Below are 21,766 nucleotides of genomic sequence, written 5' to 3'. Positions count from 1 at the left end.
CAGAAGGGTATGTAAGAGGATGATTTTTATATTCTACCCCTAGCCATTGTTCTTCTTCCTTTATAGATACCTCAGGTTATACAATTCTGCTGTGAGAAAAAAGTCACCTTTGCAGGCAGTACAGAGATCTTCACTGGCACGAAGAACAAACTGAAGTGTGCTCATTGATTAAGATCAGCAATCATATAGTAAACGGTTGTGTTGTGTGTGGCAAAGTCTTAAAACACTTAAATGGGTGGAGGACACACAAGCTGGGAGGATGTTTGTGGGGTAAGAAATAGAGCAGTTGCTTATGTAACACGAATACATGATTCACGCACAATCAGATACTCTGCTGAAGGCACATTCAGCAGCAGACTCTGAGCAGACTCATTCTGTTCTTTATCTTTTGGAGAGCCGACCTGCCAGGCCAGTGGTGAGAGAACCCTGAGCTTTGCCGGACACTGCTTCCTTCTCTTTTAAGGCATGGACAAAGTGGATTAAAGTCACTGATTTACATTGCTGTCTCTCATACTAGATTGTGAGTTATCTGAGAGGAGAAGGAGATGGCAACCCACTCCAGTATTCTTGCCTGAAAAATCCCATGGATGGAGGAGCCTGATGGGCTATATTCCAAAGGGTTGCAAAGAGCTGGACACGACTGAGAGACTAAGCACACATGTGTCCTCAGTATATTGTAGAAGGTCTGGAAGAAAGGCAGAGAGGGAACAAATGGGGGAGGGAGAGAGGGGACTCCAACCCAGAGGCAGATTGAGGACTGCTGTTTACATTAGCTGACTCAACCTTCACAAACCACCACATAATATCAATATTATTGACTCAGATTTTAGAGATGAAGGAACTTCTGGTAAGAGATACTGAGTAACATTCAATATTAAAATGGTAGAGGTAGACTAGAAATTCCGTTTGATTCCAAAGACTTGATTCATTCTTTATGATTTCCCACAGAATTCTGGTACCCAGTAGGAATTCCTCTTCATGAAATCCCCAGAACTTTGGGGATCAGCTTCGGAGAACGGGAGCTCAGGAAGGGTCAGGTATACATGCATGTCACCTCACTAGACTAAGATTAGGTTTCAGTTATCTAAGGCTTTAAAATGAGCCCAATGGCAAATTCTGAACTAAGAGACTATTCTGCAAAAAGGGCAGGCTGGTCCCATGTACCCTTAAGTCTGAAATCAACAGTACCATGTAATTAGGGGTGCAGCAATCGCTTGATTAAAGGACCAATCAGTCTGGGTCAAAGGACATAAGTGGCAAATATTAACAGAGGACAACGTTAGCGACAAGGCCCCAAACCCATTCGTGGGCCCAGGATATGAAACAGGGAGTGGACTACAGGGAGGGAAGGTGATAATTCACTTCTTAGAAGATAATTAAGAAATATTATTAATTACCAGCAAGATAATTACTTTGGAGCTAGGATGCTAACGATGAGTAGGAAGCGTTTTTTGAAGATGTACCTCGAGTATCTGATTTCTCTTCTAAACAAGCCATTTTCCATCATGTCTCTGAGAAAGCACATGCACAGAGGAAAATAACGAGCAAAAATCCATTCCCATTTTGGTGACTTTTTATTTACGAGGCCAGTCCCTGTGGGGGATTCTTTTTGTTTAGATTGCTGGTATGGCTGGGACCTATTTCACTTTCTTCCCCACTAAAATCATGAAGAGGATCGCCTGCTTAGCAGGGAGAAGACAGTGGAAGCATGAAGACTGGCTGGAGTTCATGTTTCCAGCCTTCCCCCTCCCTTTTCAGGCAAGAGAAATATGATCAGACTCCAGATTTTGTTTATCCCCTCAGTCACACGACAGGTTTAGAAACACACACACACACACACACACACACACACACACACACACAATGACAGCCTATCAGAAAAGTAGGTGGCTGGGCCTTCCTTCTTCTCCCCCTCCAAAAGCAGTCATTAGCCTGATACTGAAGAGAGTAACTGAACACTGGTGGGTTAAAGTCTAACCTTTATTAAATGGAGCTTAATGGTGTCTTTGACACCTTTAGAAAACCCAGCTTCTAGAAGGTGAAGTGGCTATCAACTTTTGCTCAGCAATGAGGGAAAAAGTCAGTGGGGAACAAGCAATACTATTTATCCCATTCTGAGTCAGGTTCTGATCTTGGTTCTTATTTATTTCTGGGTTAGGACCTAAGCTAACATGCAGGTCAAAGCCAGTGGCAATGGATGCACACATTTGAAGGATGTAGACATGAGTAGCCAGGGGGCTATTACACCTGGCAGAGTGAATCATGAGGGAAGGGAATGTGGTGCTTACTCAGCATGTCACCCATTTATGAGCTCAAGAGAAATCCTGATTGCTTTGGATCAGCAGTTAACTTAAAAAAACAAACAAACAAACAAAAAAAACTCCTTCAACAATCCTTAGCTGATTAACTTTTCTAGGGATGACTTTGCATTTCTTTTCCATGGGGATGGTCTTGGTCCCTGTCTCCTGTACAATGTCACAAACATCCGTCCATAGTTCATCAGGCACTCTATCTATCAGATCTAGTCCCTTAAATCTATTTCTCACTTCTACTGTATAAGGGATTTGATTTAGGTCATATCTGAATGGTCTAGTGGTTTTCCCTACTTTCTTCAATTTCAGTCTGAATTTGGCAAAAAGGAGTTCATGATCTGAGCTATAGTGAGCTCCTGGTCTTGTTTTTGTTAACTGTATAGAGCTTCTCCATCTTTGGCTGCAAAGAATATAATCAATCTGATTTCGGTGTTGACCATCTGGTGATGTCCATGTGTAGAGTCTTCTCTTGTGTTGTTGGCAGAGGGTGTTTGCTATGACCAGTGCATTCTCTTGGCAAAACTCTGTTAGCCTTTGCCCTGCTTCATTCCGTGCTCCAAGGAAAAATTTGCCTGTTACTCCAGATGTTTCTTGACTTCCTACTTTTGCATTCCAGTCCCCTATAATGAAAAGGACATCTTTTTTGGGTGTTAGTTCTAAAAGGTCTTATAGGTCTTCATAGAACCATTCAACTTCGGCTTCTTCAGCCTTACTGGTTGGGGCATAGGCTTGGATTACTGTAATATTGAATGGTTTGCCTTGGAAATGAACAGGGATCATTCTGTCATTTTTGAGATTGCATCCAAGTACTGCATTTCAGACTCTCTTGTTGACCATGATGGCTACTCCATTTCTTCTAAGGGATTCCTGCCCACAGTAGTAGGTATAATGGTCATCTGAGTTAAATTCACCCATTCCAGTCCATTTTAGTTCACTGATTCCTAGAATGTCGACGTTCACTCTTGCCATCTCCTGTTTGACCACTTCCAATTTGCCTTGTTTCATGGACCTAACATTCCAGGTTCCTATGCAATATTGCTCTTTACAGCATTGACCTTGCTTCTATCACCAGTCACCTCCACAACTAGGTATTGTTTTTGCTTTGGCTCCATCCCTTCATTCTTTCTGGAGTTACTTCTCCACTGATCTCCAGTAGCACATTGGGCAGCTACCGACCTGGGGAATTCCTCATTCAGTATCCTATCATTTTGCCCTTTGTTACTGTTCATGGGGTTCTCAAGGCAAGAATACTGAAGTGGTTTGCCATTCCCTTCTCCAGTGGACCACATTCTGTCAGACCTTACAAATAGCTGTGAAAAGAAGAGAAGCAAAAAGCAAAGGAGAAAAGGAAAGATATAAGCATCTGAATGCAGAGTTCCAAAGAATAGCAAGGAGAGATAAGAAAGCCTTCCTCAGCAATCAATGAAAAGAAATAGAGGAAAACAACAGAATAGGAAAGACTAGAGATCTCTTCAAGAAAATTAGAGATACCAAGGGAACATTTCATACAAAGATGGGCTCGATAAAGGACAGAAATGGTATGGACCTACAGAAGCGGAAGATATTAAGAAGATGTGGCAAGAATACACAGAAGAACTGTACAAAAAAGATCTTCATGACCAAGATAATCACGATGGTGTGATCACTCACCTACAGCCAGACATCTTGGAATGTGAAGTCAAGTGGACCTTAGGAAGCATCATTACAAACAAAGCTAGTGGAGGTGATGGAATTCCAGTTGAGCTATTTCAAATCCTGAAAGATGATGCTATGAAAATGCTGCCTTCAAATTGCCAGCAAATTTGGAAAACTCAGCAGTGGCCACAGGACTGGAAAGGCAGAATTTTCATTCCAATCCCAAAGAAAGGCAATGCCAAAGAATGCTCATACTACTGCACCATTGCACTCATCTCACACAATAGTAAAGTAATGCTTAAAATTCTCCAAGCCGGGCTTCAGCAATACGTGAACCGTGAACTTTCAGATGTTCAAGCTGGTTTTAGAAAAGGCAGAGGAACCAGAGACCAAATTGCCAACATCCCCTGGATCATGAAAATAGCAAGAGTTCCAGAAAAACATATATTTCTGTTTTATTGACTATGCCAAAGCCTTTGACTGTGTGGATCACAATAAACTGTGGAAAATTCTGAAAGAGATGGGAATACCAGACCACCTGACCTGCTTCTTGAGAAACCTATATGCGGGTCAGGAAGCAACAGTTAGAACTGGACAGGGAACAACAGACTGGTTCCAAATAGGAAAAGGAGTATGTCAAGGTTGTATATTGTCACCCTGCTTATTTAACTTCTATGCAGAGTACATCATGAGGAACGCTGGGCTGGAAGAAGCACAAGCTAGAATCAAGATTGCCGGGAAAATATCAATAACCTCAGATATGCAGATGATACCACCCTTATGGCAGAAAATGAAGAGGAACTCAAAAGCCTCTTGATGAAAATGAAAGAGCAAAGTGAAAAAGTTGGCTTAAAGCTCAACGTTCAGAAAACTAAGATCATGGCCTCTGGTCCCATCACTCCATGGGAAATAGAGAAACAGTGGAAACAGTGTCAGACTTTATTTTTGGGGGCTTGAAAATCACTGTGGATGCTGATTGCAGCCATGAAATTAAAAGACGCTTACTCCTTGGAAGGAAAGTTATGACCAACCTAGATAGCATATTAAAAAGCAGAGACATTACTTTGCAAACCAAGGTCCATCTAGTCAGGGCTAAGGTTTTTCCAGTAGTTATGTATGGATGTGAGAGTTGGACTGTGAAGAAAGCTGATCGCCGAAGAATTGATGCTTTTGAACTGTGGTGTTGGAGAAGACTCTTGAGAGTCCCTTGGACTGCAAGGAGGTCCAAGCAGTCCATCCTAAAGGAGATCAGTCCTGGGTGTGCACTGGAAGGACTGATGCTAAAGCTGAAGCTCCAATACTTTGGCCACCTCATGCGAAGAGTTGACTCATTGGAAAAGACTCTGATACTGGGAGGGATTGGGGGCAGGAGGAGAAGGGGACGACAGAGAATGAGATGGCTGGATCGCATCACCAACTCAATGGACATTAGTTTGAATGAACTCTGGGAGTTGGTGATGGACAGGGAGGCCTGGCGTGCTGTGATTCATGGGGTCGCAAAGAGTTGGACACGACTGAGCCACTGAACTGAACTGAACTGAGTGATTATTTTTGATCAGCAAGAATGTAAAGGCTAAACTAGAGTTGATATGGGGACCCTGTCATGTGTTTATCTCCATGCATAATTTGCCACTGGTCACTATGAATTTCCTTGCACTTTGATTAGAACCAGTTAGAAAATTAACAAGACCAATCTCATCTTTAAAAAGAAGCTTCAGTCCATCCTTGAGTTGACTGAGAGTTATCTGCACTCTGCAAGCTTGGTTCCTCCACACTGCAAATCTGTGTTCATTCCATAGCTTGATAACTCTCCTTTCTGAATCCTGGAGTTGCACATACAATGGTACAAGGTGGCACATTAATGGCCCAAGCTACACAATACACACATGTATATAAATACCATGCCCACGACATACACATTATGTCCACTAAAGTCAGCCAGATATGTGACATCCATCAGAATTGAGATGCCCCCAACCTTTGCTTCTTATTCATCCTCCTGCTTAACTTAATCCACCTACTCATGCAATAATCCCTGAGCTCAGTTTCCCAACGAACACACTGCTGGCCTTACCCTGAAATTCAGTGCCTAGTTACACAAGTGATTCAGATGGTCAGTCACTGTTTCTCCAGTAGGTGACCTCTCCAAAGTCCCTGGTTTGGATCTTGCCCAGACCCATCGATAGTTCTCACATGATCAAGCCTACACATGTGAGCCACATTTATCTTCACTGATAACCACACTTGTGCCATCACTCCTCTGATCAAAAGCAGGCTGAGTCCTGCAGCAAGTATTTTCTCTTCTCTCAGCTTAGAGGCACCTCTGTAGTTGGGTCAACCAAGATACTAACTCTACACATGTCTCTTTAGTTTTCAAAATGAAAACTTCATTCAGGTCAGTCTCCTTGCTGCCCTGGAAACATGCTTCTAATTAGCTCAACATATATTTTCTGGGCATAGGCTACCTGCCTGCTGAGTGCTGAACATCAAAGATATGAAGGAAACCTTGGAGGAACTCGTGTTTCTAACTTGACACATGCTGCTTTTTATGCTTCGAGGGCCTTCTCCTTTACCTTCCATCAATCCAAATTCTCACCCTCTCAGATTCCACGTATCTAAGAACTGTTTCTGCTAGTCTCTCTCTGCTTAATGCATCTTTTCTTTTTAATACACAGTGGGCTCTATAAGGGAAATGACTATTATTTATTAATTCTTTTTTTTTTTTTTCTTGTTTTAATTTTATTTATTTATTTTTTGCATTACAATAGTTTAATATGAACAATCAGAACTAATTAACAGTATAACAATATTTTACAACTGAAATAATTAAAATAAACTATAAAATTACTACATAAAACAGGTCTTCTCAGGTCCTAGCACTCATCATGCTTGCATGCTAAGTTGCTTCAGTTGTGTCTGATTCTTTGTGACCCCATGGACTGCAGCCGGCCAGGCTTCTCTGTCCATGGCATTCTCAAGGCTAGAATACTGGAGAGGGTTGCCATGCCCTCCTCCAGGGGATCTTCACAACCCAGGGATCGAACCCACAATCTCTTATATTGGCAGGTGGGTTCTTATACCACTAGCACCACTTGGGAAACCCCTAGTATTCACCAGGTTATAGATAAATAAAAGAATAAATAAATTAATGAATGAAACAAGGAAGAAATGATTTTTTCATCCTCTTCAACCTTCATATAACTTTCCTCAGAATTCATTTGACATTTTTAATGTGTCACGTAACTACTTTTGTTCTGAGAATATCTTTCAATATCTCTGCTTGTTTTATGAGTGCTGGCTATTTACGAGTGCTGGCTATTTACTTGAATTAGACGATATGGCTGTTGAGGTCAGAATCCATTTTTCTTTTTTTGACTGCATTTGTTTTCCCCCAAGTACCCATAACATTGCTGCACATTATTGATACTTAATTAACATTTGTTGATTAACTTAATAGCCTGCTATTTAGGAGTAAAAATAAATTAAGATACAACTGTAAGAACTATTATCACAATATCTTCAAATTGAAGTTAGAATTAAGCTCATATTCTGAATTGCTGAGTTTCCCTTAACATGTATCACATCAAGCTATGGATTCCAATCCATGGAAATATGAAATAAAGCTCTTGTTTAATAATAAATTAAAAATGACTGGTTTACTAAAGCTTTCAATTTTAAATTGGTAATTGGGTTTCAGCTGCACACCATCAAGCCAGGCATTGTAACAGTCAGGAAAGTATCCAAGGGAGATGATGGTATCCAATACAAAACCACAGGAAAATCAGTCTTACACGAATAAAAATAAAATGTCTCTATCAAAAACAGTGACTTGACTGGAAGATGAACTGCTGAGTCAGCAAATCCATCCATTCACTTATTCTTCCATTAATTCTGAAAAATACATTGAACTGGTCTGTATCAAACACTGTACGAGGTGCTATAAAACAGGGGGCTGAAGGTGAATGTATTAACTGTCTGTGGAAAACTCAAAATTGGTAGGATTTCATGAATATGCATGCCCATAAAGATCTCATTTGGGGTTTCTTTTCTTTAATAGAACATTTGTGCATTTTAATGGATAGTCATGAACTTTGCTTAATCACCTTTTGTGGACATTAATATCAGATAAGAATTCAGAGCACATCTCTCTTGGGTGAAATGGACTGCAGAAGTTCAGGAAGGTTTCCCATCCATCAAGAAAACAGATGATGGAACACTTTCCATTGCCTTGCAAGGAACAATTGGCCTAATTCTCCCTGTCTTTTCTGATGGGAAGAATGGATGCTTTCAATGTCCCCTCCTTGTAATAAGATGAACAAAACCAGACAACCCTATTAGCATGACTTAGGAAGGAAAAAGTAAAAGCTGACACAAGGGTAAAATAGCTGATTTCAATTCATATTTGCTGGGAAATATCTGAAATTATTTCTGTGTAACCAGAATCTTTGCAATCAGCACATAAATAATCAAATAAAATGCAAATTACCACCACTGGGTTTCTGGAAGCTATTGGAGACCTTCACTCATCATTTTATTAACTTTGGTCATCTCTGATGTTCTATGTCCATCCTGAATTTTACTACTTCTATGCTTGGAGATAATTGTGAAAATGACTTGAATAGTTACTTAACAGTTGATTATGACTCTGGGAAACATGCACTAAGGAGACAGGCATTTAACTGGGTACTTTTAATTGGAAGAGAGAAACAAAATCCTCAAAAAAAAAAAAAAAAGCCTGCGTTCCAATGGAGGAAAAGGTACCTTGACATGGTACTGAGTTAAGTTAAATTTAATTATTCCGTGTTTCTAAATATGAAGGAAGACAAGAATAGCAATTGGAGAGGAAATTTCAAAGTCATTAATGTATTCTACAAAAGAGTACTGGGTACCTTTTATGAGCAAGTGCTCTGCTAACTAGGGGCACACAAAAGTGAGCATGGCATTGTCTTTGCCCTTAAGGAGCTTATAAAGTTGAATGTATGGAAGAAATAGACATATAAACAACTGACTACAATTCAGTGCTTACGAGACTGTGTGATCATGGGATGCAAGAATAATGCTTCATTATACAAAATACTGATACAAAATACTTTGGAGTTGAATGCATGTATAATACAAAATTTGGAAGTAAATGGCCATAGTTTAGTAGATTCTTACTGACTTTAGGTAACTAAGGCATAAGGTATTGCTTTAGAAAAAGATAAATCAGATTAATATCTAGCTGCCTATAGGATGTCGTTACTTCTAAAAAATAAGAATGATTAATTTCCTTCTTATTAAGATCAGGTCAATGGTTTCACATAGCATAATTCTAGCCAGTCAGAGAATTGAACAGAAATGCTTTGTAATATCAATTTGCATAGGGACATTATGCATGACCTCAACTATTTTTCCTAGAGGTAAGGTCTAAGATGAACAGAAACCGGCAAAAGAAGTTGAGACTACAGGTCACTGAAGATTGTTCATAGATGAAGAATCTGGCTAGATAAGTTTTGTCATCAACAGTATTTTTAACCATGTATGATCATGGAAAAAGCAAGAGAATTCCAGAAAAACATCTATTTCTGTTTTATTGACTATGCCAAAGCTTTTGACTATGTGGATCACAATAAACTGTGGAAAATTCTGAAAGAGATGGGAATACCAGACCACCTGACCTGCCTCTTGAGACGTCTGTATGCAGTTCAGGAAGCAACAGTTAGAACTGGACATGGAACAACAGAATGGTTCCAAATAGGAAAAGGAGTACGTCAAGGCTGTACATTGTCACCCTGTTTATTTAACTTATATGCAGAGTACATCATGAGGAACGCTGGGCTGGAAGAAGCACAAGCTGGAATCAAGATTGCCGGGAGAAATACCAATAACCTCAGATATGCAGATGACACCACCCTGGTGCTCACTGCCAGCAATAATGACAATATACACAGCTGTATCAATCATCTGTCAAACTGAAACCTTCACATTTGTTCTATACACTATTAGAGAAAGGTGAAATACAAAATAAACTGTGATAATTTGGTAAAGAACATATCAGAAAAATGTAAATCTTACTCCAAAATTCAAGCCTTGGGAATTTTGAGTTGCAGAGAAATCACATTTTTTTCAGTTTGTATAGAGACTTTATTCCAAAAAGGCCTGAAACAAGTATTACTGTGAATTTGTGCTATTGTTACTATACGCTATGAAATTACCAGACACTTAATATGGACTAATGTGAACCATCTATTATGCTTATGTGACATAAATGCATTTTGCCATAATAAAGCATAGTAAATATTCTCCTAGCTTAAGAATGGAAACTAATATTAAATTTGACTTACATTTATGACACAAAGAAGGGAAATTAATTGGCTAATCTGGATGCTGAAATGTTTCCTGATATAGAAAAGTAGTTCAACTAAAAAAATGAGTTAGGGATAAGGCTAAATAATAAAGTTTTCTTAGTCTCACATTTTGCTGGAATGGATCAGAATCTAAAAGATCAGAAGTTTATCTTTATTCTTTAACAATTATTGAATGAGAGTAGGCAGATTTAGCCCCAAACCCATCAGTGTTAAATCACAATTTGCTAGAGAACAGTATAATTACTGGAAGCCACAAAAACTGGGTCAATTTAATACTTTGGTAGGATGACATGCTTTAATATTTTGGACAAACTAATCTTGGAATCCCAGCTGTTGGCAGCATCTGCTGTAGAGATGTAAAGAAAAGAAAGCAATATGTCATCTTTACCAGCTAAAACATGGAGAATGCTAGATTAGTCTATTTCTTTGCACAGATTGTCACAAAAATCCCCATATTCCTTCAGGGTTTAATTGTTTACTAACTTTTCAAGAAAATAAACCTTTAAAGCTCTCAATTATTTAATAAGTAAAATTCAGCAAATAATAGACTTTTTTGGGCCAGTGATCATTTTAGTTTCAATCTCTTCCTTATTGACTAGACAATTATTATCTAGATTCATATGTCATTAATTTTTCCACAAACAAATTGAACAGAGAAAGAACATTCTCACATTGATTAATAGAGACTGTCTCTCCTGATCTCCAAAAGAAAGGTTTTTTACATGCATTAGCTCACTAGAACTCGAGTAATTTACTAACATGAACTTACTTTCCAAATATTTATTATGAAAAACTAAACGCAGTTGTTCAAGTTAGGTAATTGTGTAAACTACAGTCGCTGTCAGAAATTAAATAAATCAGACTTTTTAAAAATAGAGCTATTATAATCTTATGTACAAGCCTAAATTAACCTACACGATCAGAATGTTTTTGTATGCTATCACAGAAACCCAATTAAATTAATTGTTTAAAATGTTAAATTATTTCAGGAAGTTGAGTAGACTTGTAATCAGTGCCGAAACTTTTCTAACACCTAATTAACCAAGAAAAGTGGTACACAAAATTATGTTTCCAATTCATTTAATAGTACAGTCTCTAAAGGCATTTCCAATTAGCTACATTTTCATTGGATTTACTCAACTTTTCAAAGTTAGATAAAGATCTGAAAATAATGTTAAGTGGTTATAACTTCAGTGAATTTTTTTTAAAATAAAAGATTCCCATATCTTATTTCTATTTTTCTTTTACATATATATGCACCTATTCTTTTTAAAATTCTTTTCCCATTTAGACAAAGGGATCTTTCTAATAGGAAGTGGTCTCCAAGGAACATCAATAACAAATTTGATTGTTATATAACATTTTAATGAAGTTTCTTGGCTGGCCCTCACAAGGTCAGGAATTTCTAATTTTTCTCAAATGTTGCTAGTAACCAACTTCAGCCACTGTCTTTGGTGTCTATTTGAAACTTCCACCACTCTGCTCAGCCTGTCCTCTCTGCCCTCCTCTGCATATGATTCTGCTTTAATGATAAAAGAAGACATCCAAGTTAATGTCTGAAATATAAAAATAACTCATACAACTCAACAGAAAAGAGCAAAGCAAATAATTAAAAAACGAGCAGATGAACTAAACATATTTTTCCAAGGAAGACATGAAAAGGTGCTTAACATCACTAATCATCAGGGAAAAGGAAATCTAAGCGACAATGAAAGACACCCCACACATTCTAGAATGGGTATCAGCAAAAAGAAAATCAATAACAAGCGGTAGAGAGGATGCATAGAAGGGAACCTGTATGCACTGTTGGTAGGGATGTAAATTGGTGCAGCTACTATGGAAATCAGTATGGAGGCTCCTCCAAAAATTAAAAATAGAACCACCATATGATGGTTCCACTTCTGGATCTATATTCAAAGGAAACAAAATCTCTATTGCAAAGAGATATCTGCACCACCATGTCCACTGCAGTATTATTTATAATAGTTAAGATATGGAAACACCCTAAGTGTCCATCAACAAATGCATGAATAAAGAAAATGTGATATACATACATATATACAAGCATACACACACATACACACCCCCCCCACACACACACACACACTTCAGCCACAAAAAAGGAAGTAGGAAGACTGCTCACTGGGTGCTTTTGTGCAGTTCTGTTCACTCTGAATGGAGCCAGAAAACCTGAAAGGCCATGATGGCAATGAAGCCCAAGCTCTACTATCCAAACAGACAAGGCCAGATGGAACCTGGGTTTAAATTGCTGATGGAGTCAAGTTTGATGAAGAATTTTTAGAAACAAAACAACAGCTGCAGAAGTTGCAAGATGGTAACCATCTGCTGTCCTAACAAGTACCAATGGGATGAAGCTGGTGTAGCGGAGAAGGCAATGGCAAGCCACTCCAGTACTATTGCCTAGAAAATCCCATGGATGGAGGAGCCTGGTAGGCTGCAGTCCGTGGGGTCGCTAAGGGTCGGACATGACTGAGCGACTTCACTTTCACTTTTCACTTTCACACATTGGAGAAGGAAATGGCAACCCACTCCAGTGTTCTTGCCTGGAGAATCCCAGGGACGGGGGAGACTGGTGGGCTGCCATCTATGGGGTCGCACAGAGTCGCACACGACTGAAGTGACTTAGCAGCAGCTGGTGTAGACCCGGAGCATCCTCCACTATACAGCAGATAAGCACCGTCTCTTTGGCAAAGACCTCAAGGAGAGAACCTTGGTTGACATGTATGTAGAGGGGGACCCTGCATTTTCTGGAACTGCTTATCAAGTGTATCCTTACCTCAAACCAGATGATCAGCAAAAGGAAGTGGTTAACATAGCCCAGAAGATACTTTTCTGGGTTTGAAAAGGTTTTATGGAGTCATGGAAAAAGGTTTCTTGTTGGCAATCAGCTGAGTCTTGCAGACATAATTCTACTCCAGATCATTTTGGCTCTAGAAGAAAAAACATCTTAATATTCTGGCTGCCTTCCCTCACCTCCAGGAGTACACAGTGAAAATAAGCAATATTGCTGCAATTAATAAATTCCTTGAACCTGGCGGTGAGAAGCAGCCTCTGCCAGATGACATGTATGTGAAAACCATGTACCACATCTTCATGCAATAGGACAGCAGTGCAACTGTTTAAGTGAGCGCTGCCCCAGAGACTGCTGGGTCCACAGCAGTCATAACTGTAGCCAGGCTGCCATGATCCAGCTCTGCTGCGGTGTTGTGTATAGTCCCAAGTTGGTTTTTCATATCCTGATATCTCTTCTAGAAACCTTGACCTCTTTTTGTCCAGTGAGTGACTGTTACGGGACCTCTTCTGAAAACCTTTTGTGGCGAGGCTGGCATTTAGGTTAGAGATGCTCTGTCTACTCATTTCCTAGCAGTGAGGATGGGTAGGGTCTCATGCTGTCCCCTGAGCTTTTGTCCTCTTCTTATCCCATTCTCAATGCCCGCCAGTCTCTTCCTATCTTTAGTATCCAATAACAATGGAGTTCACTAGATAGCAAATCTCCTCTGAGCTATAATAGATCCATGGTAGTGATGAATGCCTTTGATATTCACCAAAATAAAGGATTTACTAATTTTTTTTAAAAAAAGAAGGAAATTCTGCCATTTGCATCAACATAGATGCGAAGTGAAATCAATCACATAAAGGGAATACAAATATTGTATAACTCATTTATATTGAGAATCTAAAAAAAACAAAACAAAAACAGATTCATGGAAGCAGAGCCAGAAGTGAGGAGGGGGAGACAAAATGGGTGAAGGTGATTAAAAGGAACAAACTTCCAGTTATGTGAAAAGTTAAGTCCTGGGGATGTAATGGACAATATGGTGACTCTAGTTAACAAAACAGAACTGTATGTTTGAAAGTTGCTAAGAGAATGGGTCTCAAAATTTTCATCCTAAGAAAATAAAACTGTAGTCCTGTAAAGTGATAGACATTAACCTTGTGATTATATATATGTAAAAAATCATTTTGCTGTATACCTTACACTAATACAGTGCCATATATCAGTTATGGCTCAATAAACCTGGAGAAAATGATTTCAAATAAAGAACAAAGAAGCCATCCAGTCCCACCCACCCTCGCAAAAGTAGAATCCATTTTTATACCCTCCCTGGATTCTCAGCCCATCAGTACACTTCTGCCCAGGACTTGTCCCCTACACGCCTCCTGGAATTGATTCTCTTCTCTTCTTTGTAAGGGCCTTGTTCTATCAGTCACTGCCTCTCAGCCTTAAATGCTTTTTGGAGCAATAAACATAGTCAATTGTACCACCTTTAAAACAATACAAGTAAAAAACTAACAAACACAGACACACATCCCAACTGCCATTGTCAGCTAATGTGCTCCCGTCTGAAAGGTCACCTCATCCTCCTTTTCATACTGTTATCTCCTACTCATATTTAATTCTCAGGAAATACTTCTGGAAATCCCACTGTGACCACCAGCTTCTCACTTCACCCTTTGTATAATCCTAAATTGCACAATCACCATCACTGGTATCTCTAGAGCCCTGAATAGGCTGTGGAACCCTTGCATCTGTAGGCAGGTCACCTCTGTGTCCCCAGCACCTGGCACAGTAACCCAAGCAGAACAAGTGCTTTGTAACACCCACCGTACCGAACACCTCACCACTGACCTCAAGTCACCATTTTTTCCCGCTGTCTTCCTTTTTCCCCATCATAAGCTTATTTAAAATACTGAGCTGAAATCTCTTTAGCAAAGCCTAACTTCTTCCACCTGTCTTTCTACATCCTTGTCACAACATTTTGTGACTATTTAATTAACATATTTTTATCTACCACTAGAATCTGAGTTCTAGGATCTAACAATCTAGTATGATTTATCTTGCCATTTGGAGTATCTGTGATATAGAAGGTCTCAAATGTATCTAAAGAAAAGGGAATAAGGCAGGGGGGCATGTGAGGATGACTTGAGCAGAAGGAGGAGGGAGAGGTGTGGGAGGGACTTTGCATAACACAATAAGGTGAAAATTATGAAAACAAAACATACACAGTTCCAACAATCTCCCTTAATTTAATATAAAAGTGGTATTATTTGTCAAAAAGTTAACAGTTAAGTCGCTCAGTTCCACGTTTTGAGACCCCATGGACTGCAGCACGCCAGGCTTCCCTGTCCATGACCAGCTCCCGGAGCTTGCTCAAACTCATGTCCATCGAGTCGGCGATACCATTCAACCATCTCATCCTCTGTCTTCCACTTCTCCTCCTGCCTTCAATCTTCCCCAGCATCAGGGTCTTTTCCAATGAGTCAGTGCTTTGCATCAGGTCCCTAAAGCATTGGTGCTTCAGCTTCAGCATCAGTCCTTCCAATGAATATTCAGTACTGGTTTCCTTTAGGACGGACTGGTTGGATCTCCTTGCAGTCCAAGGGCCTCTCAAGTCTTCTCCAACACCGCAGTTCAAAAGCATCAATTCTTTGGCGCTCAGCTTTCTTTATAGTCCAACTCTCATATCCATACATGACTATTGGAAAAACCATAGCTTTGACTATAGGGACCTTTGTTAATAAAGTAATGTCTCTGATTTTTAATATGCTGTCTAGGTTGGTCATAGCTTTTCTTCCAAGGAGAAAGTGTCACCATCTTTCATGGTTGTAGTCACCATCTGAAGTCACAATTTCATGGTTGTAGTCACAATTTCATGGTTGTAGTCACCATCTGAAGTCATAAAGTCTGTCACTGTTTCCATTGTTTCTCCATCTATTTGCCATGAAGTGTTAGGACTGGATGCCATGATCTTAGTTTTTTGAATGTTGATTTAAGCCAGCCTTTTCACTCTCCTCTTTCACTTTCATCAAGAGGCTCTTTAGTTCCTTTTCGCTTTCTGCCTTTAGGGTGGCATCATCTGCATATTGGAGATTATTGATACTTCTCCTGGCAATCTTGATTCCAAATTGTGCTTCATCCAATCCAGCGTTTTGCATGATATACTCTGTATAGAAGTTAAATAAGCAGGGTAACAATATCAGCTTTGAGGACTCCTTTCCCAATTTGGAACCAGTCCATTGTTCCATGTCCAGTTCTACCTGTTGCTTCTTGGCCTACATACATATTTCTCAGGAGGCAGGTCGGGTGGTCTGGTATTCCCATCTCTTGAAGAATTTTCCACAGTTTATTGTGACCCACACAGCCATAGGCCTTGGCATAGTTAATAAAGCAGAAACAGATGTTTTTCTGGAATTCTCTTACTTTTTCTATGATCCAGAGGATGTTGGCAATTTGATCTCTGGTTCCTTTGCCCATTCTAAATCCAGCTTGAACATTGGGAAGTTCCCGGTTCACAGACTATTGAAGTCTAGCTTGCAGAATTTTGAACATTACTTTTCTAGCATGTGAGATGAGTGCAATTGTGTGTTAGTTTGAACATTCTTTGGTATTGGAATGAAGACTGACCTTTTCCAGTCCTGTGGCCACTGCTGAGTTTTCCAAATTTCCTGGCATATTGAGTGCAGCACTTTCACAGCATCATCTTTTAGGATTTGAAATAGCTCAACTGGAATTCCATCACCTCCAGTAGCTTTGTTTGTAGTGATTCTTTCTAAGGCCCACTTGACTTCATATTCCAGAAGGTCTGGAGTTAACAATAAGTTTACTTCATGAAATACAAGTTCTCTTCTATATCTACTCAAACTCTTTCAAAGTCCCAATCCAAACTTATTTATTGGCTATGCTGTGTGGCATGTGGGATCTCAGTTCCCTGACCAGGGACTGAATCCATGTCCCCTCCATGAAAGCAAACAGTCTTAACCACTGGACCACCAGAGAAGTCCCACAATCCAAATTTATGATCTATCCCATTTCCTCACTTATCTTGAGGACTATTATTGATCCTCATGCTGAGGATCATATATAACTTACACATCTAAAAACAGATAACATTCAGCAATAATAGTAAAGTACTACAATTCATGTGCCTGGGCCTTTGCAGGACATGGGGCATTATCACACAGACTAATCATCTATCTCTGGACCACACAAAGAGCTATGCAGAACAGGTACTGTTATTTTCACTTTACAGTGGAGAAAATTGAACTTCAGAGAGGTCACAAAGTATGTATGTCTCAGAGCAGTAAGTAAATTGATGTAGAAGGTGAAGGTAAAAAGAAGAAATATTAGATTTTCCCTTTTGAAAATGATTCAGTGGGAGAAATGCAATCTTAATCAGTGACAACAGATACTTATTCAGCATTTACCTCTTGGAGACCAGCTCTGTCTTTCCTGCGATAGTAATTTCATCAAAAGAAAGAGCAGGTATCACTTCATAGCCCTGCAGACAGCAATTTTTTGAGTGACCTGAGCCTTTCAAATAATTTACTCCCTGAACACTTATAAATTTAGAGTGGCAGAAAAAATAATCATTAACTGTTTAACATCTAATACAGTTAGCATACAATAGCATTTTCTTGGTTAAGCATGTGATATAGTAAAAGGAGTTTCTTTCTGTGTGTGTGTGTGGTGTGCATACACTTCAAAAAGTTCTTAGATAATGGAATATATATTGATTCAGGAGAAACACACTTTTCCCTCTCACCCAGAGAGAGAAACCTTGGTTTTCTCCTATTTTATTCTGCCCACCTAGGGTTCCCATCACCATGTTGACTTATTTGGTTTATTTGCCTTTGTGTGGGCTTGCATGCTAAGTTGCTTCAGTTGTGTCTGACTCTTTGTGACCCTATGAACCATAGCCCAGCAGACTCCACTGTCCATGGGATTCTCCAGGCAAGAAGAAGGTGTGGGTTGCCACACCTTCCTCCAGAGGATCTTCACGACTCAGGGATCAAACCCACGTCTTTTATGACTCCTGCATTGGCCGGCAGTTTCTTTACCACTAGAGCCACTTGGGAAACCTTTATTTGCCTTTATTAGTTATTTTTTCAGATGCTTTTGTGTGGCCCTTCTTTTGTCAATTTTAGAGCCACCTGGAGCAACATCTTTTAAAAAGAAAACCCAATAAACAAAAGAACTTAACAGATGTCTATATGCACTGCCATTTAAGTGTTTATGCTTTTTCAGTGTGCCCAAAACTAACACACTGGACTTCACCAATGAAAATACTTGTTGCATCCAAGTTGTAGATTATTGATGATTGCTGATTCTTTTTCTAAAAAGAATTGTAATGGTTTATATCTCCTTAATAAATAAGGAAAATATTACAGTCTTGCAATTGTGGCATCCTTGCTTTGGAGAGAGTCAATTCCTAGGTAGGTTGATCAGAAGTAAAGGCTTCTTGAGGAGGAGAAAGGGGTCCGGAGCCCTCAAGAAGGAGAAAGGGGTCTGGGACTCTCAAGGAGAAAAGGACAAACGTTCTTTTCTACATTGCTTTGTCTTAGTCAATATAACATTGTATCTTGCTCTCAAGGACATATTTCTTCTTTACAAGAACCTTCTGACTAATCCTATCATCTTAAAATGTATAACATGGGAGTGGGTCTGGTAAGATCTTTCTATTGTTCATTCTAATCTTGCTAATTCAAGATTATTGAATTATATATATTGTGGGAGTGAGTCTGAAAAAAGTATATAAGACCTTGATAAGACTAGCTAGGGGGCCATTCTCTGCCCCCCTTCTGATGTCTGATGTCTATGTCAGAAGCTTTCACTGTCGCTTTTCTCACTTTATTAAAACTCTGCTACACAAAAGTTCTTGAGTGATCAAGCCTGGTCCCTGGTCCTGAAGCTAAATCTTCTTCTTTGGAGATCACGAATCCATGGTTCTCTGTAAGATATCACTTTGAAGACATTTATTGGAGATAATTATTTGACTACATTATATGTACATTAACATATATAATGTAGCAGTTCAGTGGTAAAGAATCTGCTTGCCAATGCAGAAGATGTGAGTTCAATTCCTTGGTTGGGAAGATCTCCTGGAGAAGGAAATGGCAACCCACTCCAGTATTGTTGCCTGGGAAATCACTTGGACAGAGGAACCTGGTGTGCTACAGTAAATGGGGTCACAAAGAGTTGGACACAATTTAGCAACTAAATAACAACAATCACAGCAACATATGTAATATATAAATTTTCACATCAAATAAATGTGGTTGGGTTAAAACTTTCATTTATAATTTGCCCCCAAGGAAAAGAACATGACCTATTTACCAACAGTCCATATTATGACTGCTTTCCAACATGTTTTGATGAAAAGGAGAGATTTCTTGACCCTTCTGCTCTGTTTTACAGGACTAAATGTTAACGCGTTGGTGCTTTGAGTTATAGCATTGGGGAGGCAAGCTAAGTTAAAAAGAAAAGACTTACCCACTCCTCCTCATCATAGTCTGAATGATGTGGAATGGAGTCCTGCCGTCTCACCAGCAGCGGTGGGTCCTGGGGACTGCTCTCCTCTGTGCCACTCTTAGGAGAGGGTGGTTTCTTCAGGACTCCTCCCGGCCTGGCAGTGTACAGTGCTAAAAGGGCACTTCTGACCAGCTGATCCTTGAAGGCATGTACAAAAAGCTCTGTCTGGAAAGAAATTGACAAGGATTAGAAACGCCATGGTAGGCACCTCAGCAGAGGGCGATGGAAAGGTCAATGGCAGATTTGTTGACACTTAAGCGGTGTGGATGGTGGAAAATGTGCAGGCAATGGAGAGAGAAAATGATTCATACCAATCAATGGAAAATATTTTGTTTTCGGGCTGCTGACAAGGCCTTGAGTTCTAAAGTTAATGCTGAGGTCCTATATGTACTATAAACACCATCTGTCTCCTTAGCCCTCCTCTCTTTTTTTTCCAAATCCTGTCATTAGAGACGTTATTTCTCTGGGGATTATCATTTGAACACCATCTACCTGCTGTGTCTTTCAGGTAATTTCCAAATAGGCCTTTAAAGAAAATGTTATCAGACTATGTTTATTTTGTATTTTAAACAGAGTTAAAGGCTGAAGAGTGACATATCTTTGCAAAAAAAAAAAAAAGAAAAAATAGAGGCAGGAGACCTTGATTCTTTTTAGCATCATGGACAGATTTCGAAAGTAGAGATGACACAGGCAGTCATCCTCATGAAAACATTTGGCTTTTATTTCCTATTATTACCCTCTAAACTGTCTCCTCCACCAAATGGTTTCAGTAATGTTCAATGTTAACGAGGTTACCGTGAAATTTGCCATGGTAGATTTTACAAGCTGGTGGTAAATATCTAGTAAGTACTACTGTAATGACGCCTTTCCAACAATAAAGAACTTTACAGCTGTACTTTGCATTTTCCTGATGAAATGTTTAATGGCTTCACCCTGTTATATACTGGAGGGTGTAGTCATTGATTTTCTGTATTATAGTACACTTAACATGCAAGTGGCCTAACAATCTGTTCAGAGTAGAGAAATAACACAAGCACTGACTCACACGGTTAACATATTTATACTCTCTAACCTGTTGGGAAGGGGCCCTTTAACCCATAGCATTATTTTGAAGAACACACATTGACTGAGATGATCTTGGCTAAAATGTTGTCTTAACCAATGCTATAACTCAAGGTAATCATTTATTTGTGCTCTCTAAATCAATCCTAATGTAAATCAACCCTGAATATTCATTGGAAGGACTTATGCTGAAGCTGAACCTCCAATAGTCTGGCCACCTGATGCAAAGAATTGACTCACTGGAAAAGACCCTGATGCTGAGAAAGGTTGAAAATGGCAGCAGGAGACAGAGAATGAGATGGTTGGATGGCATCATAGACTCTATGGACGTGAATCTGAGCAAACTCTGGAAGATGGGGAAGGATAGGGAAGCCTAGTGTGCCGCAGTCCATGGGGTCACAAAGAGCTGGCCTCGACTGAGTGGCTAAATAAAAACAACAACAACTCAATAGGGGGTCTACGGTGCCATGCCCAATTATTGTTACTAAACTGTCTCTAAATTTCCCTGTTGTATCAGCAATTACAGAAAACCAGTTAAACCACGTGCATCTAATAAAACTAAGTCATATCTGTATAGCTACATCTTTGCAACGGATTGTGAAATTCTAGAGCTAGAAGGGACCTTGAGTGGACCTCTTCACTAACAAGATAAAAAACTAAGAAAAAAGCAGGGTGACTTGTCCTAGGGCCGACTACTGATTGGAAGCGCAAATGAAACAGAGCCAAGGTTTTCTAACAAATTCAGGTATCTTTCCCCTTACTCCACACCACCCACCACGACGATCAGCCTAGATGCTTCTGTCCGTTTTCCTCTTCTCTGACCCCAGCTCGCCAAGGGTTCCAAACATCCACCAGCTCCCACCGTTAGTTGTGTCCACAACTGAGGATGTAACTCTCTTTCCTGAGAAATTTTAGTAGATGGTTTTCAACACTCGTTTAATCTATTAGTCATGTTGGAGGTACTTTGTAAGTAAACAAGAAATATGATTAAAAAGGATAATATTTTAAGAATAAGCAGATGGAAGATATTTTATTATAACAAATAAGTTTTCTTATTTTTAAAAATAAAAAGGCAGGTT

General features: G+C 39.5%; 1 protein-coding gene and 1 pseudogene across 5 annotated transcripts in view; one reads left to right on the top strand and one right to left on the bottom strand.

Annotated features, from left to right (window-relative positions):
• INPP4B (inositol polyphosphate-4-phosphatase type II B) overlaps positions 1–21,766 on the bottom strand; it is an 894,316-nt gene that overhangs the window by 118,825 nt on the left and 753,725 nt on the right. For all 5 annotated transcript variants that reach the window (XM_088828009.1, XM_055404679.2, XM_055404683.2 and 2 more), the window contains one exon: positions 19,587–19,790. In XM_088828009.1, coding sequence (XP_088684135.1) covers positions 19,587–19,790 — 204 coding nt within the window. The remainder of the gene's footprint in view (positions 1–19,586; positions 19,791–21,766) is intronic.
• Positions 308–13,417, top strand: LOC148774833 (glutathione S-transferase A4 pseudogene; annotated as a pseudogene).

This window comes from Moschus berezovskii, chromosome 19 (genome assembly GCF_049115385.1).
Source record: "Moschus berezovskii isolate FMDL1 chromosome 19, NW_MosBer_1.0, whole genome shotgun sequence".
NCBI classification, from domain to species: Eukaryota; Metazoa; Chordata; class Mammalia; order Artiodactyla; family Moschidae; genus Moschus; species Moschus berezovskii.
This window is presented reverse-complemented; position numbering and strand designations above follow the sequence as displayed.